This window comes from Xyrauchen texanus, chromosome 2 (genome assembly GCF_025860055.1).
Source record: "Xyrauchen texanus isolate HMW12.3.18 chromosome 2, RBS_HiC_50CHRs, whole genome shotgun sequence".
Taxonomy (NCBI): Eukaryota; Metazoa; Chordata; class Actinopteri; order Cypriniformes; family Catostomidae; genus Xyrauchen; species Xyrauchen texanus.
Genome location: NC_068277.1, coordinates 47571507 through 47597947, shown reverse-complemented (window position 1 = coordinate 47597947; position 26441 = coordinate 47571507). Strand labels below are relative to the sequence as shown.

General features: G+C 38.2%; 1 protein-coding gene across 1 annotated transcript in view; it reads right to left on the bottom strand.

Annotated features, from left to right (window-relative positions):
* Positions 1–25769, bottom strand: part of LOC127619206 (USP6 N-terminal-like protein) — a 39555-nt gene extending 13786 nt beyond the window's left edge. Inside the window, exons 1-7 of the mRNA XM_052092016.1 lie at positions 25626–25769; positions 8589–8662; positions 6230–6315; positions 5345–5384; positions 3639–3719; positions 3305–3412; positions 1399–1508 (exon numbers count right to left, since the gene is read on the bottom strand). Coding sequence (XP_051947976.1) covers positions 1399–1508; positions 3305–3412; positions 3639–3719; positions 5345–5384; positions 6230–6315; positions 8589–8654 — 491 coding nt within the window. The 5' untranslated portion in view covers positions 8655–8662; positions 25626–25769. The remainder of the gene's footprint in view (positions 1–1398; positions 1509–3304; positions 3413–3638; positions 3720–5344; positions 5385–6229; positions 6316–8588; positions 8663–25625) is intronic.
* Between the last annotated feature and the right edge of the window lie 672 nt (positions 25770–26441).

The window sequence follows — 26441 nt, the reverse complement described above, 5'->3', positions numbered from 1 at the left end:
AACGTTTGGCCACCTGTGTATATATATATATATATATATATATATATATATATATATATATATATATATATATATATATATAGTGTATATTCAATATATGTATAACAAGACATTGTACCAAAAATCTTTATTTATTTTTTTTTTTCAAAAAGGTTTAAAACTATATATAAATATATTGCTCATTAAGACTTGGTTGTCAAACATTGTGGAACATGTCCATGGTCAATGAGATGAACTGCACAAGGTTACTCTGCTAGGATGCCTGTGTTTTCGTGAAGGGAAATTACTTCATACATCACATTGACCCCAGTTGCTAAAAAATCATCAAAGTCATTGCAAAAATTGGTTCCAAAATGTGCAGTTAGTTCTGAGAATTTGCAGATTCTATTTGCATATGCCACAAGGTTTTGTGTATCTAATGCGACGACATTTAGACTTAAAAGGAACGTTCATGTAAAACGGGATATTCTGCAATCATTTACTGTTCCAAACAGTGTTTGGTAGAATGACAGCTTCAGTCACCATTCGCATTCATTGCATTAAAAAACCGTGCAATTACAGTAAATGATGACATAAAGTAACATTCTGCATAAAATGTCCTTTTGCGTACCACGAAAAAAAGAAAGTCCTGGTACAACATGATGATGAGAAAAGGATTTTTGGTGTGAATCATCCTCGTAAGTGTCCAAAAATATATTTAAGATTTATTTAGAAATAAATATATATCTACATCTCTATTTTGTAATCTACATGTCTCTACATGTGTAAATGTGTTTGTTCACTAAGTACAAAGAGAATGAAGTAGCCTTCTGTATGGTAACCCTTTTATTGGAAGACAACAAAATGTATACAGACAAAAGTAGAAATAGGCAGCTTGTTACAGGTTGTGGTCTCTTTAAGCACCCACTGTTGTACTTAGCTAAACCATTTATGAGTCATTACTGTGATGTGAAACTTCAACATTAAGTAAGAATAGGTTATAGTCATTTCTCTCCTGCATTGGTGGTGAAACCAAACAGAGCTATTTAGTAAACTAAAAGCCTGTGAGGATAAATGGTTCTTGTGTCAAGTTGATCTGATGCAGATTCTTCTGAGCCTCTTAAAAATTGCTTTTTTAAAATTGTATTAATACTCTGCTTGTGCAGAGAATTAATGCCAGTATGCTGTAGTGTGTTAGTGTGCTAATGTTAATTCCATGACCAGAATTCGAATACAAGCGTTTACATTGTACATGTGGGAGAGGAATACTGCAGAAAAGAGCTAAATAAACAAGTAATGTTTTGCAGAAATAGCTTTAGAAGACAAATTTTGGCACTGATTTAATTTCAGACTTCAAATGATGCATTGCAGTGTTGTTACAGTATCTCATACATTTTGAAGCATGCATGTGTTACTTACTTCAGGCCAAATCTATCCATGAACATGATGTGGTCTCGAAACGTCCTGTTGATATCAAGATCAATTTGTTTTATTTCTGTAGAGTACAGCTGGGCTTGCTCCTTCATTCTCTGTCAATCAAATAAACTGCTTTATTAAAATGGTGTTTGAGACAAGCATCTCAATTATACATTCACAAAACCACTTGTGTAAAATAATCTGTAAAAACTGAAAATATGGTAACCTACAATTGTTACCTTTCTACTTGATCTAAATCATATTTTTGACTTAGTTAACTGACAAAACATATTTTTCAGTGTAGTTCAAGGCAATTCAGGATACCACCACAAGGGTTACCTTGTCCAGTGTTATGTTAGACAACAAATTACTGCTTGCTTCTTGTAAATCGTCAATGGCTATAAAAGTTGTATTGCTTGTCATGTTTTGTTCTCTTCTATCTCTAGCTATGCTTTGTATCAGCCATCTGCCTGTTTTCAGATCACACTCTAATCCTTATGAAATATCTTGACCACAACACCACTCCAGTAATCCCACTCTCCCAACAAACGGCTTTAAACCAGCAGAGAGTCACAATTACACAGTGACCATAGGTTGCAGCTAAAGCTTAGCACAAACTACACGACTCAAGCTCATCTCCTTTGATGTTTTGAGATGGTGAGAAGTCTCTGATCCCACGACCGATGGACGTGTAGTGTAGACTAGTCGCAGATGCTACGATGGATTACAAACCTGCATAAAATCTTTCCGACTCCCACCAGGTTTGTGCACTGTCCCAATGAACGAGAGACCGACAATAATAGTTTAGTAATTATTAGTATATTTTTTATTAGTAACTTTTTCCATTCTGTGCAAATTAGTGCAATAAACTGGTGCGAGCCCTTCTTTCATGTTGTTTGTTGACATATCACTAATAAACTCTCCTGTTGCCATGTGCATGAGTTTGCGACAACATTGTGACAAGATGCGTTTTGGGCAATCCATTTGATCCATTGCAGGTTATGTGTGGATTTAAACGGAAATAACGGTCCGAGCAGAAAACTTAAAAAAAGCTAATACATTTACTCTACATGCACAAGCGCTTGTCTTCATTTACTGCACATTTTGTTAGGGTAAGGGTTAGCGCCATGATGATACAATTAGACCCTTTCCTTAATTTTCGCTTGGGGTAGAATAGGGATAATTTGGGGGGTCAAAGCCCTCCACAGAACTCCCCTAGCTCCAGCCCTGCAAAAGACTGTGAGTCGCTAAGTGTGTACAGGGTGCAGACAGCAAGTCATGTAGTGTACGCTTGGACTAAAGCTGCTGGGCAATTGCTTGACAATAGCCGCTATTTCACTACCAGGCCAGTGCGAGCCAGGGGTATCAACTGGCCAGCTGGGGCCAACAGCCTAAGGCCTCGAGCCACATGTCCAAAATCAATCTGCATTCCCACCATCAGGCCAATAGCCCCACAGAGTTGAGAGAGAAGCTCAAGCTGAGGTATCATGTTATCTAGTTATCTAGAATACAGAGTTTATATCGTCCATTAACATTATCTAACTAGCAAGATAAGTTAGTGTTGACAACTCACTGACTGTAACTGCCATGCTGTTTCGAGTGTGCTAGATAAACAACCTTACAAGTTCGGCGATCTTGGTGCTGACCCTCTGACCTGACTCAGCGAAACACTGCCTTTGACAATGGCCTCGCCTCCTACCCAGCTGGCTTTGTTTGGCCCAAGGGTAATCGGCAGAACAATAGCCATTGGCCGTTGGCCCCGAGGAGGCGCGATGAAGCCCCAGAAGTGACAGTGGGAACGCAAATCGTCCTGGCATGCATTAGCACGCCCTCAGTGGAAACAAAGCTACTGAGTGAGTGTGGGTGTGTGTGTGTGTGTGTGTGCTTGGGTGGGTTTTAATTCCTGTACCTCATACTTTCCTGCATTGTCATTCTTCACTTTCTCAACATCTAGTAGCAGGACCCAGGCCTGCCCTCTAAGCTGTAGTGGTATTCCTTTATATACCCTCTTAATCATCTGCAAAAAACACAAAGAGTAAGGGTACGTTGAAATGCATCAATTTCCTTAATAATCAAATCAGATCCCTCAATAATATTTTGGTCAAGTTGTGTGGTGCATTTAATTTAAGCCTATCTCAGGGCTACATCACAAGAGCTCTCTCTGATTATCAGATAAATTAATGTGTAACATCTGTGCTCTGTGTGCTCGCAGCCAGATTCTGAGATAATGGGTGCAATCTCACCCGGTCGCTATTTTTGTACTTGCTCCAGTTCTTCAACATCTTCAGCCATTTCTGCACCCTATCAATCTCCACCTGTTTCTGCTGCACAGGAAGAAACAATGAGATTTAATGAAAAATGATTTGCAAAAGAAAAATAATTATAAGATCAAGTGAATTCACTTGATGAGTGCAGTTTTTCCCAACCTGTGTTCACGTAAAGTTTGGGCAAGACATTCCAAAGGGCTTTTCCCTTTTATTTGTGTTAAAAAATACCCAATAGGCTTTAGTTATGTCACAGCCATGAATATGATGTGCTACATGTAAGTCAGTTGCATGCGGTCAGTGGTATTAAGCCGGCGTCACACAAGCTGATATTTTCAGTGATTTTCAGGAGTGAGCTTCATTTCAACAATCGCCAGCCAGTAGGTGAGAAACAAAGCGCTTGACCATCGGCAATCCTGGATGAGATAATCGTTATGGAAAAAGGATCCAACATGACAGAAAAAATATATAATCTGACACTGGGGTGGACTCTTGTGTTCTCGACAAGTGACCAATGAGCTTCTTCTTTTACTGAAGAGATGACAAGATGTCAAGCTGATCTAAACATTTTCATCTGTGATCGCAATCAGCTGCTTATCGTCAAAACGCTGATTGTAATCCATAGTGATTCTGTCACCAAGATTTTTCCTGTGTTTTTGTCCTAAACTAAAATTACTAATGAAATCAGAAAGTGGAGGCAAAACCATCTGTTTTTATTGAACATAACTTCTTTACTCACTGAAAGCTGCTTCTGCACATACTCATTAAATTCACAAACACACACTTTCACAAGGTAAAGTTATACTAAGAATCAATTCCTAAATCACTCTTTTACAATTGTTCATGCTTACGCAGTCCTCCTGTTGTTTTTTTGCCAAGCTCCAAGCAACAGGGAATCAGAGAGAGACCACTTTGTATCAGCAAGTGGGACATACCTCTGACTGAAGAGAGCGAGATCTCAGCAAAACAGTTGGCAAGAGTGACACCTTCGGCCAAAATCAAGTTGATTTGAGTCTGCTAGTGTGCTGTCGGCTTTGGGGGAGGGGTATTCTTGTGGATTTTGTCTACATGTAGGAGTATATAGGATATAAATGATGTCAAAGCTAACTCAAAGGGACTAAAAGCCACAAAACTTAAATGTTGATGTAATGGGGTACATAAAAGAAGATAGAACTCTCACAATATATGATGTCAATGGCATATGGTGCATATCACGCAATGCCTGGAATTCTCATGGCAGACATAAATATCTGCTAAATGACATAAAGGGCCCTCTTGAGTTTTTGAGTAGGGAAGTAAAGTTTCACTCCTCACTTGAGAAAGTTGCGCTCTGGGATTAGGTGCAGGATAGCGGTTACCCTCCTGCTATTTACATCTGTTCTACAGGCAGTTTTCACTCTTTCCATCCCTTTTCTTTACACTTTATATGCCATAACACAACTGCACACTGATCAGCCACCGCTATGCTGTGAATGTGTCACATGGGAACACACCTCCAGACAGCACAGTTGTTTCTGCATTACACTCATGTATACAAATGGCATGTTTACAGGTCGAGCTGTTTTCTTACATTTTTCCCACCATACTACAAAATATAATTTGCATAGTATATACAAATGTTGTTTGTTTACACAAACCCTATTTTGTATATTTAAATGTTTTTTGTGTATGGTACTTCACAATACCTTCTCTTCAAGCACACTTGGTATGGGCAGTTCTTCTTTACTGTGGAAAAAAAAATAAAAAATTGGCACAGTCACTCTTATAAATTTAGACAGCTTGACATGTTCATTTAAAGTGACTAAAACTGCATGTCAATACAAAATTGCAGTGTTTGAAAGAAACTGTTATTACTTATTACAGACAAAATAGCATAGTATAAAAAAGGAGTTTAGCTCAATCTAAAGCATTTGTGACATAATATTGATTATCACAAAAAAATATTTAGACTTGTCCCTCCTTTTCTTTAAAAAAAAAAAAAGAAGCAAAAATCAAGGTTGCACACCACCAATTTTTGGAGGCTTTAAAGGCAGAAATATGAAGCTTATCATATTATAAAAGCACAAATTAATTCTTCTGGTAAAACGTGTGTATTATTTGAGCTGTAAGGTTGTTTAAATCAACATTTTACCTAGCGTTTTAGGGTTTATGACATTAGGTCGCCATGGCAGCAAAGTTGTGAAATTGGATATAACTGTACACTGACAACGTTACTAATTAACTACTATTAAGTTAGTAGATTACCCGCACTACAAATTGTTTACATCTTGTGGCTATACTTTTGAAACAGTGACTATTTAATGTTTACAGATGGTCCCCTTTCACTTCAATTGTAAGTGCCTCGCTTTAACCCAGATTTTTGCTTCTTCTTTTTTTTTTTAAGAAAAGGAGAAAGGCTAAATTAATTGTTGTGGTAATCAACATTATGCCATAAATCCTGTCGATTGAGCTAAATCTGTAATATTTCTTTAAAATTAACCAAGACAACAGTTATTACATTGTCCTACTGATAGACTCAAAACATTTTTGTAATGATGTTTATGTCAAGTTGGCTTTTTTCCAAGACTTACTGAAGAAACCCAAAGCGATCTGTGACTCTATATATACTGTAGTTTGCATCCTCCCAAGGATCAATCTGAACACCTGCATCCCTACCCTAATAACACAAACACAAATGAATACTTGCATACTAGTTAATAAACATTTGAGTCTTCTGAATAGAAACTGTTTACTGTTTAGCAGAGGTGCAACAATGTATCATGTGAAATTTTCAGGGAAGCAGTTTATACTTTCATCTTGACTGAATTGATAGATTATCAAAGAGTTGTCTGGTATATTTATATTGTGTTACAAAAGGCACACGTTATAGATTGAAAGGGAAATTATTTTAATAGCACACAATGGCCAGGTGGGGAACACTTAGGGTACTTTCACACTTGGTTCGATTGCTTGGATGAACTTGAGTATGAAAAATGTACATGCACAGAACATCACTTTTGTTTTTTCTGCCACAGATGCATTGAATGTACAATGATGTGATGAATGTTAGCGTTTGTCTGCCAAGCGATCACGGATGTGTTGCAAGAGATGTGAAGAATGTGAGCTGCTCTTCTTTTATTTGGACACAAAATGCATTACACCATTATATTGTAATTGCGATCAGGAGCCAGCAAAGATGAAAATGATATGTACGGTAATCTCAAGTATTTTACTTCCATGATTTGGTACAATAGCATTCATATCAGCAGTGATCCACACTAGAGTTCACATGAACCGTACCCCAGACCACCTTTTCAAGTGGACTCGGGTGCGGTTCGTGGGTGTGCACCCGAGTTCGGAAAACAGCATTCACATCATCCAAACAAACTGAACTTTTATGGCATTCGATCCCAGGAGAGCGCCAAAAGTACAATTGTGAAAGCACCCTAGGTTGCCTGATGTCAAGTATTTCATTCATTCAAAATGTAAATTTTGTTGATGTAAGAATTCCAGACAAAGGTTGACTGCTCCATGGACTGTCTTTTTGTTATGTAAACAAAAGCTGTCCATTTAAGAATTAGCTGCACTTTCACCCGGTTAAGCACAAAGCTACTAGCCACATAAAAGAGATGCTAATGTTGCTAACTTCTTATTCTGCTTACTATGTTTGCCAAAAGACTGTCTAACAAACTTATCCATTGTAGATTTTATATATACGTATATATATATATAAAATGCATGTGAGGCCATTATGAATGAGGTGGCAACAGAATTTCCACCCTGTCTACTGAGTTCAGAACAGCTGACATCTAAAAGCTTTTCCAGTTGGTGTGGATGATTCCCTAAGGGGGGCGGCTGCCGCTCTCCTGCCCCCTCTCAACACCATGGTGGAGTTAAGAGTGATAAGCAAGCAGTGATCCGTGACAGACAGCTGAGGGTTACAGTTACAGTATCCCCCCAATTTCCAATTAGACTGTAAGAGGTGATGTCAAAAAAGTCAAAATGATCACCACATTGGCTGTCTGCTCAACATACAGTCTGGTTTCATGGTCCACAGCACTATGTATTATCAACAGAAGGGGATGAGCTACTGCACAATGCAAATGCAGTTCAGAACATTGAATTTGAATTAAAAATATATATTCTGCTAACAAATTCACATGCACATTGAGAACACAGAAGAAGAGTCTCCATTTTGGACACAAAATTAATTTAACAATAAAGTTGTGGTCACACATTATATTAGGTGTCTTTAACCACTATGTACTAACATTAAAATACATACAATTCAATGTATTTACTGTGTTTTCTATGTTGTTCTGAAAAATTCTCACAAGATTCCCATTTGCTGCTACTGAGGTTGATGTACAGATAGGTTTAGGGTAAGGGTTGGGTTAGGTTTAGGGTTAGAGGTAAGCTAAACAGTGTAACTACACATTTTATAAATGCAGGTACATTAAATGTAAGTACAATGCAACAACACTTATGTACATAATAAGTACATTAAATGCTTAAGTCGTTAAAGACACCTAATATACAGTATAGAGGGACCAAAGTTATAAACATGTACACATACGCCCCAAAACAGGAAGTTAATGTTTGCCAGTTATTAATGCAATAGCTGCATATTTACTAAGACCACATTGTGGTTGAATTAAGTAAACACGATTTTTCATTTAAAAAAGTAAACAAAGATTTTTCAATGGAAGCAGCGTATCTTTACCGATAGGAACAGCGGTTTAATTCATGTTTTCAATTCATGAAATGTATATACTGGAAAATAAGCCATTTCCCCTGCAAAGACAAGCTCATTTTCTTCACAAACATGTAAATATCATAAAATCACAGTTAATATAACATCAGTAAATATCGTAATAACACAGTACCATTTTAGCAAGTATATGCACAAAGTGTTCGGGTAAACTGCAGTAGTAGGGTTTGATAATTTACCTTAATATATTTACTGATGATCTCGGCACGTTCCTCTGCTATCAGCACCTCTAAGTCCTTCTTCATGTCAATATCTAGAAACATCCCACAAATAAAGAACACAATTGGCAAGGGGAAATAGAAAGGAATCTTGCCATTGAAAAAAGTAAGATAAACAATCAGGAAGAAAAGTGTAAGCAGATTGCCAGTGGCAATTTAAATAATTTAATAAATAAATTGGTTATTTAAAAAACTTTGGTGCTGGCTTCATCTGGCACAAACACATGAGTTGTATGGGAATTTCTTCATGTACAAGTGCAACGAACCATACGTCAAGCTTTTTGGGTACACTATGAATGTGTACAGATTCATGTGAAATAGTTATCACTTTGCTGTTTGAGAAAGAGACTGTAATATAGCTGGTCAAATCTGAGTACAACATATTCATCATATTAAGATTTGGGAGCTTGTCTACAATCAGGACTTGTTGGCACATAGTAACCTGACACCTTTTTAAGATCTTGTTGGTCATATGAAGGCATTGAGTGTGTCAGAAACACTACCCCCTGAGAACGACAAGGCCAAAGAAAGGCAAAAAGGTTCCAGATTGGGTTCAGCTGTCTGGGAGAGCACTGTGTCTGCAGAGTCTGTTGCTAGTAAAAACAGAAAAAGTCCTAGGGAGAGTCACTCACTACTGGACGCATGACTGCATGACTATTATATTACTGTCTGGGACATATTGATGTTAGATTTCCAGCCTCAGATATAACGCCAAAACATACTGTCAAGCATCATTTGACATTTAAAGCTACAATTAAAGGCAGGTAAACTAAAACTCGACATTCAAAAAAGACATTGCTTTATTTCTCTGTGACTCTGTCAACTACTTTGTCCCCTAAAGTAATTTTATTTTATAAAAAATGCATCTGCCATGTTTGTATATTACTTTTTGATGTAATTTCCTAATACATTTAGACAGCCGGACACTTGTGAAAGGTGTCAGAGTAACACGCTTCCTTGTTTTCACTATGACCCTCCGGGGTAGTGGTGAGCCCAGCTTTCCAAACATCTCTCTTTCTTTCTAAATTTCTCTTTCACTCTCACTATTTATTCAACCAGAGCTGACTCCTCATATTTTCGTGGTGAAAAGTGCTGATATGGGGAGGAAAAGAGAGCAGGGAAAGTGGTCAATGTGTTCTCAAAAACCCATGATAAGTGTTTAGAGGCATCATCATGTCACAGTCATGGTTTAGGAGAAAGAGTATGCTTACATCAATTTAAAACCAGAAGAACCACAGGAAATCATTATTTGCCTTTGAGAATTATGTACTACTCGATGAGAAAATAGTTTACTCCAAACCCCAAAACCATGATTATTGAAACTGAGGGACAACAAAAGACTTTACTAAGCATTTTTCTCTAATCAGCCACCAGCATTCTATGACATTGTATATCTTCTCTCTAAAATCACACTTTATGTCAGTTTTAAAAATCAAAGGACAAGCTAAAAGGGCCTCAGAGGTAGGTCGAAATTGTAATTCTAAGCAAATGTTCATTGGGTGTATGTCAGTTTATGTCTACTTTGTCTCCATATATATATATACACTCAACTAAAGGATTATTAGAAACACCTGTTCAATTTCTCATTAATGCAATTATCTAATCAACCAATCACATGGCAGTTGCATTTAGGGGTGTGGTCCTGGTCAAGACAATCTCCTGAACTCCAAACTGAATGTCAGAATGGGAAAGAAAGGTGATTTAAGCAATTTTGAGCGTGGCATGGTTGTTGGTGCCAGACGGGCCGGTCTGAGTATTTCACAATCTGCTCAGTTACTGGGATTTTCATGCACAACCATTTCTAGGGTTTACAAAGAATGGTGTGAAAAGGGAAAAACATTAAGTACGCGGCAGTCCTGTGGGCGAAAATGCCTTGTTGATGCTAGAGGTCAGAGGAGAATGGGCCGACTGATTCAAGCTGATAGAAGAGCAACTTTGCCTGAAATAACCACTCGTTACAACCGAGGTATGCAGCAAAGCATTTGTGAAGCCACAACACGCACAACCTTGAGGCGGATGGGCTACAACAGCAGAAGACCCCACCGGGTACCACTCATCTCCACTACAAATAGGAAAAAGAGGCTACAATTAGCAAGAGCTCACCAAAATTGGACAGTTGAAGACTGGAAAAATGTTGCCTGATCTGATGAGTCTCGATTTCTGTTGAGACATTCAGATGGTAGAGTCAGAATTTGGCGTAAACAGAATGAGAACATGGATCCATCATGCCTTGTTACCACTGTACAGGCTGGTGGTGGTGGTGTAATGGTGTGGGGGATGTTTTCTTGGCACATTTTAGGCCCCTTAGTGCCAATTGGGCATCGTTTAAATGCCACGGCCTACCTGAGCATTGATTCTGACCATGTCCATCCCTTTATGGCCACCATGTACCCATCCTCTGATGGCTACTTCCAGGAGGATAATGCACCATGTCACAAAGCTCGAATCATTTCAAATTGGTTTCTTGAACATGACAATGAGTTCACTGTACTAAAATGGCCCCCACAGTCACCAGATCTCAACCCAATAGAGCATCTTTGGGATGTGGTAGAACGGGAGCTTCGTGCCCTGGATGTGCATCCCACAAATCTCCATCAACTGCAAGATGCTATCCTATCAATATGGGCCAACATTTCTAAAGAATGCTTTCAGCACCTTGTTGAATCAATGCCACGTAGAATTAAGGCAGTTCTGAAGGCGAAAGGGGGTCAAACACAGTATTAGTATGGTGTTCCTAATAATCCTTTAGGTGAGTGTGTATATATATATATAATATATATATATATATATATATATATATATATATATATATATATATATATATATATATATATATATATATATATATATATATATATATTTGAAGTCAGAAGTTTACATACACCTTAGCCAAATGTATTTAAACTAAGTTTTTTACAATTCCTGACATTTATTCATAGAAAATATTCCCTGTCTTAGGTCAGTTAGGATCACTACTTTATTTTAAGAATGTGAAAGTATAGTAGTAGAGAGAATAATTTATCTCAGCTTTTATTACTTTCATCACATTCCCAGTGGGTCTGAAGTTAACATTCACCTTGTTAGTATTTGGTAGCACTGCCTTTAAATTGTTTAACTTGGGTCAAACATTTTGGGTAGCCTTCCACAAGCTTCTCACAATAAGTTGCTGGAATTATGGCCGATACCTCCAAACAGAACTGGTGTAACTGAGTCAGGTTTGTAGGACTCCTTGTTGGCACATGGTTTTTCAGTTCTGCCCACAAATTTTCTATCAGACTGAGGTCAGGGCATTGTGATGGCCACTCCAATACCTTGATTTTCTTGTCCTTATGCCATTTTGCCACAACTTTGGAGGTATGATTGGGGTAATTTTCCATTTGGAAAACCCATTTGTTAACTTCTTGGCTGATGTCTTGAGATGTTGCCTCAATATATCCACATAATTTTCCTTTCTCATGATGCCATCTGTTTTGTGAAGTGCACCAGTCCCTCCTGCAGCAAAGCACTCCCACAACATGATGCTGCCACCCCCATGCTTCACGGTTGAGATGGTGTTCTTCGGCTTGTAAGCCTCATCCTTTTTCCTCATAATGATGGTCAATATGGCCAAACAATTTTATGGTGGTTTTGGAGCAGTGGCTTCTTCCTTGCTGAACAGCCTTTCAGGTTATGTCAATATAAGACTTGTTTTACTGTGGATATAGATACTTGTCTGCCTGTTTCCTCGAGCATCTTCACAAGATCCTTTGCTGTTGTTCTGGGATAGATTTGCACTTTTCGTATTAAACTACGTTTATCTCTACGATACAGAATGTGTCTCCTTCCAGAGTGGTATGATGGCTGCGTTTGTTTACAGATGAACGTGTTACCTTCAGGCATTTAGAAATTGCTCCCAAGGATGAACCAGACTTGTGGAGGTCCACAATTGTTTTTCAGATTTCATTTGATTTTCCCATGATGTCAAGCAAAAAGCCACTGAGTTTGAAGGTAGGCCTTAAAGTATATCCACAGGTACACCTCCAATTCAGAAGCTAATTGGCTATTTGTCTAAAGACTTGACATCATTTTCTGTATATATATATATATATATATATATATATATATATATATATATATATATACTGTATATATATATATATATTATAGTCTGGTCATTCGCTGTTAACCTCTCTCATCAACAAGGCATTTCAGTCAACAGAACTGCTGCTCACTGGATGTTTTTATGTTTTTGGCACAATTCGGAGTAAGTTCTAGTTGTGAATAAAAATCCCAGGAGATTAGCAGTTACAGAAATACTCAAACTAGCTCATCTGGCACCAACAATCATCCATGTGATTATTTAATTATCCAATCATGTGGCAGCAGAGCAGTGCATAAAATCATGCAGATACATGATAGAACATAGATTCACATCAACCATCAGAATGGGAAAAATGTGATCTCAGTTATTTTGACCGTGGCATGATTGTTGGTGCCAGATGGGCTGGTTTGAGTAATTTGAGTAACTGAATGTCTGTGTTTAGCCTGGCAAGTAAAGGTTCAGATTTCCCTCACTAGTGATTTAGTAGTATTGCAGAGAAGCCATTTATCAACAAGATCCTTTCACTGTTGAGAGTGAAAGTTTGGTGTGACCTGTTCTGTGTAATATCTATATATTTTACAATCCTTTCTGCAGTTTAAAGTCAGTTGTTGAGCAAAAACAACAAATTATTATTATTATTTTTATCTAAACACATAGCACGAACGTGCTAAAGAAGCCGCAAACTCTAGTTCACCTTCTGTCACTCACTCGACGTTGTGTCGATGTAGTGACACTAGGGGTCTCTCTTGAGATTAGTATAAAAGGAGGGAAGGGAGCATCTGTTCAAACAGATTTTTTTTTTTCTTCAGAGCCAAGCGCTAGTGTTTCAGTGAGCTGAATAAATCCACTGCTGCTCCACTCACCTCTACAAGAGCGTATGCTGTTGGAGATACAGCGCAAATCAGCGGTGGTCCAGCTGATTTGGGCTAGGTTCGGCAGAGCACAGGTAGATCTGTTTGCGTCCCGTGATTTCACCCACTGTCCGCTCTGGTACTCTCTGAAGGAATCACCACGATGCAATGGACGGTAAGTAATTTTGGGAAACATGACCTGATCATCAGGTTCATTAGAGGTGCCCGGAGGCTGAACCCTCCTAGGCCATGTCTGTTCCCCTCATGGGATCTCTCCATTGTCCTCTCGGAGCCTATGGGGAGCCCCGTTTGAGCAGCTAGAATCAGTCAAACTAAAGGCCCTCTTCTTGAAGACAGCCCTCCTGATCCTGCTCGCTTCCATCAAGAGGGTTGGGGACCTGGAAGCGTTCTCTGTCAGCAACTCTTGCCTGGAGTCCAGTCCTGCAGACTCTGTCATCATCCTGAGATCCCGACCGGCTACATGCCCATGGTTCCTACGACCCCTTTTCAGGGATAAGGTAGTGAACCCGCAAGCGCTGCCCTGGGAGGAGGCAGACCCATCCTTAGTGTTGCTGTGCCCGGGGCATGCTTTGCACACCTACTTGGATCGCACGCAGCGCTTTAGACACTCTGAACAGCTCTTTGTCTGCTTTGGTGGACAGCGGAAAGGGAATGCTGTCTCCAACAGAGGCTTGCCCATGGGATCGTGGATGCCATTGCGTTGGCCTTCCAGACCCAGGTCATGCCCACCCCCTTACAAGTTCGAGGACACTCTACAAGGAGTGTGGCATCCTCGTGGGCACTGGCCAATGGCACCTCTTTAGCAGACATCTGCAGAGCGGCGGACTGGGCCCATTACCTTCGCAAGGTCTTACAATCTCCGGGTTGAGCCGGTCTCGTCCCATGTTTTGAAGGTCTGAACATGTAGCCCTCTGGCTACAAATTCAGTGGAGTAAGTTTTCAGCCAGACCCACTGCAGGCACCGACTTGCCTGTGTGTGTGTGTGTGTGTGTGTGTGTGTGTGTGTGTGTGTGTGTGTGTGTGTGTGTGTGTGTGTGTGTGTGTGTGTGTGTGTGTGAGCGTGTATTTATCACTTTGTGGGGACCAAATGTCCCCATAAGGATAGTAAAACCCGAAATTTTTGACCTTGTGGGGACATTTTGTCGGTCCCCATGAGGAAAACAGCTTATAAATCATACTAAATTATGTTTTTTGAAAATGTAAAAATGCAGAAAGTTTTCTGTGAGGGTTAGGTTTAGGGGTAGGTTTAGGTTTAGGGGATAGAATATCAAGTTTGTACAGTATAAAAACCATTATGTCTATGGAAAGTCCCCATAAAACATGGAAACACAACTGTGTGTGTGTGTGTGTGTGTGTGTGTGTGTGTGTGTGTGTGTGTGTGTGTGTGTGTGTGTGTGTGTGTGTGTGTGTGTGTGTGTGTGTGTGTGTGTGTGTGTGTGTGTGTGTGTGTGTGTGTGTGTGTGTGTGTGTGTGTGTGTGTGTGTGTGTGTGTGTGTGTGTGTGGGGTGTGGTGGTGGCGTAGTGGGCTAAAGCACTAAACTGGTAAGCAGAAGGTTGTCAGTTCGATCCCCACAGCCACCACCATTGTGTCCTTGAGCAAGGCATTTAACACCAGGTTGCTCCGGGGTGATTGTCCCTGTAATAAGGGCTCTGTAAGTCGCTTTGGATAAAAGCAAATGCTGAATGCATAAATTTAAATATATATATATATATATATATATATATACACGCATAAATATGCAAGTGATTTGCTCACTATTTAAAGGGTTGTGTACAGAACAAAATATCTGAATTTCAGAATCTATATTGAGGTCTTCCAAATGAGGATCGCGATTTATTTGGAAATCAATATTTTTACCTATCCCTATTTTCCCCAAATCTCCCAACAATCCAACATTTATCCCAACAAGCCAAACAATACAAAAAAACACAAGATTGGTTTACTTGGTGTGGCGGCAAAACTGCAAAATCAGTTGCTTGCTTTAACATTAACATAACCAATATTTTCTAAACTCCATGAAATGTAAGTCAGAGCAGTTACAATGTGGTTCTACATATATGTAACTTCTTCATTACAACTAGACAATATACAATAGGCTGCAACAATGGAAACAATTCATTAGCAGCAGGGCATGCTAAAGGTGCTCTAGGCATTTTATCTTACTCATCTTCATGCCAATAACTATTTGTTATTTAAAAAGCAAATGACATTGTTAAACATAACATTTTAGTTAATATTCCATTAGATAAAATTACAGATCCACAGTGATATATAAAGAACGCATGGGATTCTGAAGCGTGGGACTGCTTGTGAAATTAATGGATTCATGATAACCCGTCCCGTACACAAAACAGTCGCATTCAAACAACGATCTGACATCTGGATCTGTTGGCTTGATCCCAAACTTCATAAACCAAGATGAAAAAAGAAAGAAAGGAAAAAAAACTAATCCATACTTTCATTAGCAATAAGCCTTCAAATCCTTCTTTCTCCCGAGGAAAACAGTGCCGTCATCTACCTCCTTGGCAAATAAAAAGCAGAATGATTATATCAAATTCGATAAAACCTAAGATTACAACCCTAAAGGTTGACATCTGTGCTCAGAGCAACATCTATTTGACAATATTTAAATTCTATTTTCTTGTTCATATAACATTGAATTCTCTCTAGACCCCTAATATGCATTTTCTTTTAGTCTGTTGAACAATTTGTTTTGCTGTCACATAGACAAGCTTGATTTCTTATGTTCACCATTGTCTCAATGTAACCCATGCCTGCATGCATGCCTTAATGTAGAATAAACTCCAACTAAGACTAAGCCATTCTTTCCAATATATATAAAATACTGTTATTGTTGAATGGTTGCTTTGAATTTCTTTATTCCATCTGCATCTCCTGTTAGCCTATAACCCCTAAATAATAATTTGCACTCTCAACAGAGAATGTGAGAAATGCATTTGCACTGCCTTTCATTGTAAGGTGCAAACAAGGCCACACCAGCTGTTTTATGAGGAGGTTGAGGAATTGTTTGAATGATGGTAGATGACAGTCCCCAATAGGAGGGGCAAGAGTCCCCTCCTCTAAACAATAGAAGACACAAAGGAACGTGGTTGTAGTGTTATTAACATAATCTTGAATCTCGAATTTCATCCTGCTCTACACTACACAGAATAAAATGTGGATATTAGTGGATACATGTGGAAACTTGTTCTCTAGCATGTGCTGCTGGGTTTGACTGTCTGTGAAGTAGGGAAAATTAAAAGAAAAACATTTTGTTGTTTAAATTTTTGCAGTGCATAAATAATGAATGAACAACAAAATGTGTTCACTGTTATTTCCTCTCTTGAAATAAAGTGTTGAATTGGAGGCTAGCTTAAATGTGTTGCCGGTATTGTATCAATTTTACAACAACAACAACAACTTACATTTATATAGCGCTTTTCTCAAACTCAAAGCGCTTTACCTAGTATAGGGAGAATCTCCTCAACCACCACCAGTGTGCAGCATCCACCTGGATGATGCGACAGCAGCCATAGTGCGCCAGAACGCCCACCACACACCAGCTATTGGTGGAGAGGAGATGGTAGAGTGATGTAGCCAATTCAGGGATGGAGATTATTAGGAGGCCATGATAGATAGGGGCCAATGGGGGAATTTGGCTAGGACACCAGGGTTAAACCCCTACTTACGAGAAGTGCCCTAGGGATTTTTAATGACCACAGAGAGTCAGGACCTCGGTTTAACGTCCCATCCGAAAGACGGTGCTTTTTTTTACAGTATAGTGTCCCCTTCACTATACTGGGGCATTAGGACCCACACAGACCGTAGGGTGAGCACCCCCTGCTGGCCTCCCTAATACCACTTCCAGCAGCAACCTTGGTTTTCCCCAGGAGGTCTCCCATCCAGGTACTGGCCAGGGTCAACCCTGCTTAGGGCAGCAGATCAATTTTAAATTCTGTTTGTTGATTGGTTGGTCTCTATGGGATTAAATTAATAATTTTTCATGCAATCTATCATAGTCATAGGATATCTTACAATTTCGCCATCTTGTATAAAATTATTACAAATTGTCATGAGACTATGTTGGCTGTTTTCTTGGCTTGTTAACCAAATTAATCTGCTTTAATATTAAATGCCATCCACAAACCTACAGTGTGTGTTGTGAACCACATAAAAGTTACACTTTCCTCTTGTGATTACAATAAAAACAAACAGTTTAACAAAAGCAAGATCCTAAATGTACTGGACTGAACAGTGAATTCTCAGTTATTCCTGAAGAACAAGTATGACAGAAATTAGGTCAAGATATTGTATTCTTGTTTGAGTGCATACTGGGTGTGATTTTTATTTAGATCGCTTATGTTTGAGCTGTCAGTGCAAAGAGTCTGTTTAATTCATCTAGACTTTCCATTTTAGGCCTGACTGCTGATCTTCTACTCTGTTTATGAGTCAAGTACAGAAGGAAAATGTTGGACTCCGGGCATACATCTTACAGAAGGTGCCATAAATAGCCCTTTCTCTAGAGAACTAGAGTCTAATGGTTGGCTCACTATTTGTGACAACTCTCACTTGTCTATGGAATGCTGAGTGTCTTCCCAGCTGGATGTGGAACTCCATGCCTGACCTAAGAATCAAGGCTCACTTGCAAAAAAATGTGTACACTGAAGTAGGGCTGAAACATTTAGTCGACGTTATCGACAATGATTTTCGTTGTCGAACAGTCCTTTGTTGTCATTAACGTAACATGAGATCATGCAAAACTCTAATGATGGCACGTGAGAGCAGCACTGCAGCTCACGTTTAACTGAGGAGAGGAAGAAAACACAGCTCACAGTCCAGATGCACTTTAATCTATCCAAATAGATTCAGAAAATACAAAATAAGTAAATACAGAAGCACTCTTGTTGTGGAATAAGTGGAGCCAGAGCTGCCGCTCTGCTGAAGCAAAACTTTCGGCCATTGGCGACAGAGATCGCCGTGGGGTGCGACAAGACAAATTGAGAAAATTTCAACTTTATACAAATGATGAGCAGCATTTGTGAGCGACAACCAATGAGAGTGAAGACAGAAGAACTTAAGTCATAAGGCTCCAGGCAGGATAAGTGTGAAATACTGAATTCGAATCGAGTGCAGGCAAGATGGAGAAGTTAGAAGTTTCTGTGACCGATTTCACTATCCTATATAATTTGTCTGTAACCACATACATAGTTACGTACTAATAAAATGATGCGTGGAAAACTGTGTCGGCATTCTGAGTGAGCTGTAGGTTATATCAAATGCTCTCCCCTGCAGAATGTGAATTTTTAGAGCCAAAGGAAATGATTCCTTGTCAAATTAGTGTGATATCTTAGTTTTATCGGCATTATCATCTGCATAAACATTTCAAACGCTACTATGACCAGTTGTGCAGTCCACTAATAACGTTAGAGTGGCGGCAGCAGTAGAAACGCCCACCAGCGACACAGATAGTAAAGTCTAGCGACATGCCACCCGCAGTGTGAGCCCGCGCTTGTGTCCCTTGAGCATGCGTGCTTACTGCAGCTAGATTACTATAACATGATGGCTCGTGACAGTATATGTGTCACTGTGCATTTCTTATTGTCAAGAAAATTGGTAATACGCAGCTTTATTAATAAGAGGGAGTTTGTTTTTTTGTGAGTTAAAGATGTATTGAATTGAACAGAAAAGTGAAAGAGGGTAGTCTTCACTACATTATACACGGCAACAAAATACATTTTTGATTTGTTTTTGTTTTGGCTTGTTTTCCAATATAAATATCTAATACTCATTTAAAACAATGTACATTTACTTTAGCAGCTATACTGCAGAAGAAAAAATGGTTATCTGAGAATGTTAATATTTTAAAATATCTAAAAATCTTTTAAAAGCAAGTCTAAATATCTTATATGTTGCTTCTCAAGTAAATGTATCTTGTTTTTTAGACAATTTTAAATTGAAAACAAGAGAAAAAACTTGATAATAGGATTGTTTGCGGTGCATTTATTTACTGAATTAAACTTAATTGAAAGTATTTTTCCTTTAATTCAGTGAATGTCATTTAGTGGTATTTTCAAAAGATGATTTTTGTCCTCTTTATTGTTAGTAAGCATATTTAATACAATTTATAGAATAAATTTGATTAATCATTAAACTCATTACCAAACATGATATAATGCTTAACAGATCAGTGTATTTACTTTTACATATGAATGTAGCCTTTATGAAAACGTAAAAGGTTCCTGACAAAGTATCTGAATGTACATTCTGATAACTATTATAAGGTAATGATGTAACCAATTGAATAATGTTAGTTTTATTAATGACAGTTATTCTAAATTGTTAGAAAATATCCCCTTGAAATTTTAGGTTAATGTATTGTCACAGTAATGGTGCATTTGTTGTTAATTCGATCAAAGAATATGTTCGCGAAAGAACACAATAACTTACATGTGACGATAAACTTGCATGGGTGAATAAATGTGGGTTGAAGCTCTGAATTATTCATGTGTGCTGAATGAGGGGTGTGTATGTTGGCAAGCATAATAATAGCATAACTTAATGGCACTACAGTTTAAAAATTTTCACAGTCTCCTGTCCAAAAGCTGTTGGTAGGAACTTAAATAGTTTGTATACGGTAGTTTTTAAGTGTCGGTGCCTCCCCTTGAGTTTGGCAGAAGAGAGCAACACAAGCACACATTACTATAGAGTCAAAAGCTAGTACTCTTTATGTCTGTATATACCTGGCAGGGTCATTCTCAAACCTCTGGTTGTACTACACCTTTAACACTCATTTCAAACTGTGACATCAGGCCTTGTTGGTCAGACTGCTGAACGTGCATGGTAATTTTAGGACCAAACTGAGCTTGGCTATGGAAAAAGAGGCTAAATTGACTGACACACTTTATGCTAGGAAACAGACAAAACAAAAAGGTCAAAGTTTGAGTCAAGCCAAGGCTGGACAATATGATGTTTTTAATGAAAGAGTACTAACTTGGATTTGGTTATTATTATGAAGGTTTGCTCTGTTGGCATTTACTGTAATGACATGAAAGGGAGAAGCTAATCATTTAGAGCTGGGAAAGTAATAGTCAACTGCATGGGAAGAACACTTCTCCATAGTCAAGTCAGGACAACTGGCATCACTTGCACGGCCATCTGGGTAGGCCGTAACTGCCTGAACTAGCTAACAGATGTAGAGCACTTCAAAACACAGAGGGAGCCTTGTGCCGAATGAGAGTCTACATACAAACACACCAGGCAGAGTTGCTGTTGCCATGTATTAGCAGGTACAGGACAAGATTTAAAACAATACAGATATATATACAGCAATATCACACAAGCAACAGTGCGATATGGCCCTACATCTGCATTACCTATGACACTCGGCCTGCTGGCTTTTGCGTGCAGCCTAATCACAGCAGTGCTGATTTAGGGCCATATAGCATGATTGTAAGCATGATATTGCATATACACAACAGTTCAACAGGTACATTTTAAAAAATTTGGAAACACTGAGTACGGTCATAAAAATCACATTTGTGCATGGAACTACTTTCTTACGTTACCGATCAGAATCTGCCCCAAGCCTTCGTTAGTAATTCAAAAATGTCACTTCAGAAATAGTATCACGGCTTGTGCTGTTTCTACCAAGATATTGGATAAACAAGGATGGATGTGTGTGTGTGTGTGTGTGTGTGTGTGTGTGTGTGTGTGTGTGTGTGTGTGTGAGAGAGAGAGAGAGAGAGAGAGAGAGAGAGAGAGAGACAGATGAAGTGTGTGCATCACCTGTTGCCACTCCCAAGCAGAGATGCTGTCAGCTTTCTGAAGATCAGCTTTCTCAGTGGAAAAATAGCGACCAAGCATTGGTATTTCTCCCTATTTTGCAGTAGCCAGTGCGCAAGAGTCAATCACTATAGAAACCGCAATCTTCTCTGCCATTTTAAACAGTACGTCCTCTCCAATGTGGAAAGTCTGGTAATAGGTAAGTCCCTTGAGTTTGTGTAATTAATCAGCCTGTTGTGTCTCTCAGCTGTGATATGCCTTAATACTTAAGTTGTTCATTTTAACCCATTTTAGCTATTTCATAGCTTTAGTAGTGTAGTAGTAATACAAGCGATCACAAAGCGCTGTTTTATATAAACACTGACTGACGCGGATTCACTTCACGTCACCTAACTGGCTCATACTACACAAAACATATATTTTGCCTCCACCTGCTGGCTAACATATGTAATGTAAAGCACAATACATGTAAAAAGAGAAATACAGTAGCTCTTAACACATATGAACTGCTCTTACACTTAAGTTTAGAATGACACGAACACAACGGAGTGATACACACAGTGAAGCATCCGAGTGCTGATGGTGTCTGACCATAAGTGCTCATGGAATGTCTCCCGTCCAATCAGATTCGAGGACCAGAACTGTTGTATATATAACATAAATATACAGTATGTGCAGAATACTGATAACAGATAACTAAGGTGGTGGAAATAGCTGACAACCGATTAATTGGCAGATTTTTACATCTGTAATAAATAATTTCAGTTTTTAAATCCATTTATAGAATTTTAAGAAATGTTCTCTCTCTTTCCGTACTATGACGAGCACAGACATAAAGGCTAAAGTGTCCAAAATAAATAAAATAACAGATGTAGTTTATTGTTCAACCAAAATTCCAATAAGAAAATTTACATTCATTGCATAATGTGAGACAAAACACACAAGGTGCTCTCATTTTGAAATGACAGAGACTTGGCTCCATTACAGTGCTCTATATTTAAGTAATTAGTCTTTTTATAGCCTATTAATTTAATTGAAGAAGGGTTGTGTATACATATATATTACATCAGACTAGGTTCAATAAGGAATTAGGTTTATTATATTTCACAATATATAAAGCACATACAATGTATGTGCTGATGGGGGATGGTTCCAAATAGTCATACTTTTCTTTGCATGCCCTCGCTTCAATTTAGAACATTTGATTATCTAATCAAAATAACAAAAATGCATTGAAGTGAGGATAAAGTATGGATGAATAATGGTAATGATGAAAGATTTAGATTTAAATTCCCATGGTATTGTTTTATTTCACTTCCAAAGAATGCTGCTGTACTGTATAACAAAACTGTTTTAATAGTTGAACCCTACAGTGTCAGCCACAGAAGATCTCGAAAAAATATACTGGAGTGGTGGTGGCGTTGTGGGCCATAGCTGTTAATCAGAAGGTCACTGGTTTGATCCCCACAGCCACCACCATTGTGTCCTTGAGCAAGGCACTTAACACCGGGTTGCTCCAGGGGGTTTGTCCCTGTAATAAGTGCACTGTAAGATGCTTTGGATAAAAGCATCTGCCAAATGCATAAATGTAAATGTAAATATATAGGCAAATATCGGCATGGATATTTGCAGATAACCAACAGTTTCAAAAAAGCAACTACTGGCACAGATTAAAGGAATATTCTGGGTTCAATACAAGTTAATCTTAATCGACAGGATTTGTGGTATAATGCTGATTACAACAACAACTAAAATTTTGACTCGTCTGTCCATTTCTTTAAAAACGCAAAAAATACGTGTTACAGTGAAGCACTTACAATGGAAGTGAATGGGGTAAATTTTTGGAGAGTTTAAATGCAGAAATGTGAAGCTTATCATTTTATAAAAGCAATTAAATGAATTCTTCTGTTAAAACTTTGTATTATTTGAGCTGTAAAGTTGTTTAATTGTAATATTTACAGTTGTTTTAGGGTTTTAGTGTTTGCTGACATTACATCATCAAGTGACTCACTGTAACCCAGATCTATGCTTTTGTTTTTAAGAAAAGGAGGAGCAAGTTATAATAATAGCTGGTACACTTGTCTATCCACAGAGACAGAACTTAGGAAGGACAGTTGTCTACAGCAGAAAAAGCTCTGTAGGAAATGTTCATATGTGAGGGCTGATGAGAAGATAAATTATTGCATGTCATGCACATTATTCTAGTCTGAATATTCTGTATTTCACTATTCAATGGCAAGAAATGTATGAATTCAATTAATCGCTTCAATCATAGGCGGTAATCGTGCGCTGGGGAGTCAGGACCCCCAAAATATCATTAAAATATGTTTATTGTAAATAATATAATGATATATTCTTAAAATAATTGTTTAAGAAATAAAATAATACAAATGCAAACGGGGCAACAACAAAAAACACCTTGGTGTCCCCTTCAAAAATTACTCTTGAGAATTGTTATGTTTATTGTCCCCCCCCCAACATTTTGATGAAATTTTCGCCCCTGGCTTCAATTAATGGCAATTGGGTTATAACCATTAGCCTATATGAAATTGCACAGCAGCAAAGTCTACAGGATCTATGCTCAAATAGATTGAAAAAAAAAAGCTCTCTAAAAATCTGTAATATTCCAATACAAACATTCTGAAGCACAAATATAAACATGGCACTCAAAAGAAGATTACATTGTTGTCCTTCAGCAGATTTGTATGAATAATTAATCCCTCTGACAAAAAACAAAGAGCAGTGGAAGATAATGCACAACCTATTAGAGTGAGCAATTTATCTGGCTGCCAGATGAGAAATGCTGATGTTCAGCGGATATGCTATCCATAAACACAGCCAAAGCAGTGCCCAACAAATCCTGAGATAGAAACTAAAGGCCTGATTGTAAAAACCCACCACAGTCATCAGTAACACTGGACAGACTTCAGAGTGTATTCCTTAGTGTGTGTGTATCCCAAATCACAATAAAACTGCACCAGACTGAAGTATAGTCTACATTTCAGAGGCATGATCAATTCAATTTCACCCCTCAATCTCATGCAATTACATTGAACATTGCTTTCTTATTAAAATTACTATATCCAGTGTTGGGGGTAAAACGAAAAAAGTAACGCACAATTATTTTCCAAGTAACAAGCAACTCAATATTTTTTATTTTAGACCATAAAATCGGAGTAACTTTTTAAATAAAGTAACTCATTGCTTTTGTACACCACTACTGTCCCTGTATTGCGAGAAATCAGGAGTAAAAGTGTGCAAACATCGGGGAGAAGTAGTGCATGATGGGCATTGTAGTTCTATAGAGTGTGAGGCCAGAGACTATTTAGCAGAAGAGACGAGTCATTTCTGTTTAAATGAATGGGAGAAACTGGAACGCCCAACCAAGAAGCTCTAGCACAAAAGAGACAATGGATGTAGAAAGGAAGTCCCGCCTTGCAGGTAAAAGAGCCAATCAACTTTAACATACAGACACCGACTGTCAATCAATGAAATGCAATTGATTCATGTGTTAATACTTGATTCTTTATTATAAATAAGATGTGAAGACCTACTTTCTACATATCTGTTTGTTCAGTATGTTGTTTTGACATGAGTGTTGTACAGTAGCTAGCATGACCGGTAATGTATTTTGTATGTAATGCATGGCTTATTTGTATTAAATGCATAGCAGAAGAGAAAGTGGCTGTGAGAAAAAAGTAACGAAAATAACACAAAAGTAATGTAACTCTTTACTTTCCATAAAAAAGTTACTTTTTAATGAATTAAGTTACTTTTTATGGAGTAATGCAATATTCTAACAGATTCCTTTACAAGTAACATTACCCAACACTGATTATATCCATATATTTAAGTGGGACCCAGGATGTCCTGGGATGGAAGTGCACTTTAATAATGCATAATAATGCATAGTAATAAATTATAATATATATATACACACACACAGAATCATTCTATTAAAGAATGTTTCTTTAGTATTACGAAACGCATATTACACTGTCAATGTTCAATGAACAGCCCACGCAAAGCACAAAATAAGAAACAACTGAATTTAGACATGACTAAGGCACAAATAACGAGACTGAGCCTAAATGCTGCAAAACAAATAGCCTACATTCTAATAAGGGTGACCTGAAATGATACTAGTGATGTTGTGATTCCTGCTAATGAGATCTTAAATAATATCACTGTATATAACATTCAGCGGCAGTACCGAACGTATTCAGAAAATGCCTTCAGGACAAAAAAAAAAAACATATTACCGTTAATTGAGAAGCCTCTTCATTCCTTCGTCGCTGAAAGCATGGGAAGTAAAGCCAAACGGATACCTAAAATCCCGTACAGAATACAATAGCAGCATTTAACAGCACCGCGAGCAGCACATCGGAGCGCAGCGCACTGTATGTTCTGTGGTTAAAAGCGCGTCACGTGACCTGCCAGTGAATTCTGCATCTGCTGGCAGCCAGGTCACGTGGCCAGTTGACCGCAATGAAAACTCGGAGAGAACTGCTGACGAAATGTCGTCGAAATATTTTAGTCAGGTTTGATTTGAGTGTTCATTTGAATAGGGATTTTAGATAAAGATTTTTAACTAAAATGTAATTCATTGTGGTGTAGGCCACATTATATTTAACACGTCAAATACTTCTTGAAAATAATGGTATTTATTGACGCTTTACAGACAGGTTCCATTTGTTAACATTAGATAAACGGTGATTCTTTAACACATAACATTTAATGCGCCGGGAACAAACATTGACAGTATATTTTTTTTGCAGCATTCATAAAACTTTGTTAATGCTTACAAATACATTTGTTCATTGTTTGCTCATGTTAGTTCATAGTGCATTAACTAATGATAATAACATATGCAACTTTTGATTTTAACAATAATTAAAATGATTGAAATTAACAACTTTTAAATTAATAAATGCTAATAAATAATTCCTTTCTTCCTGGAAGTGCATGAGGAGCTGGTGGGTACAAGGGGTAGACGGTGATGCCCCCAGTGGATAAGGCGCTCGCGGTGCACCTACGTCGTCCCTGATGTTGTCCCTGACGGCCAAAGCCTACGGTGC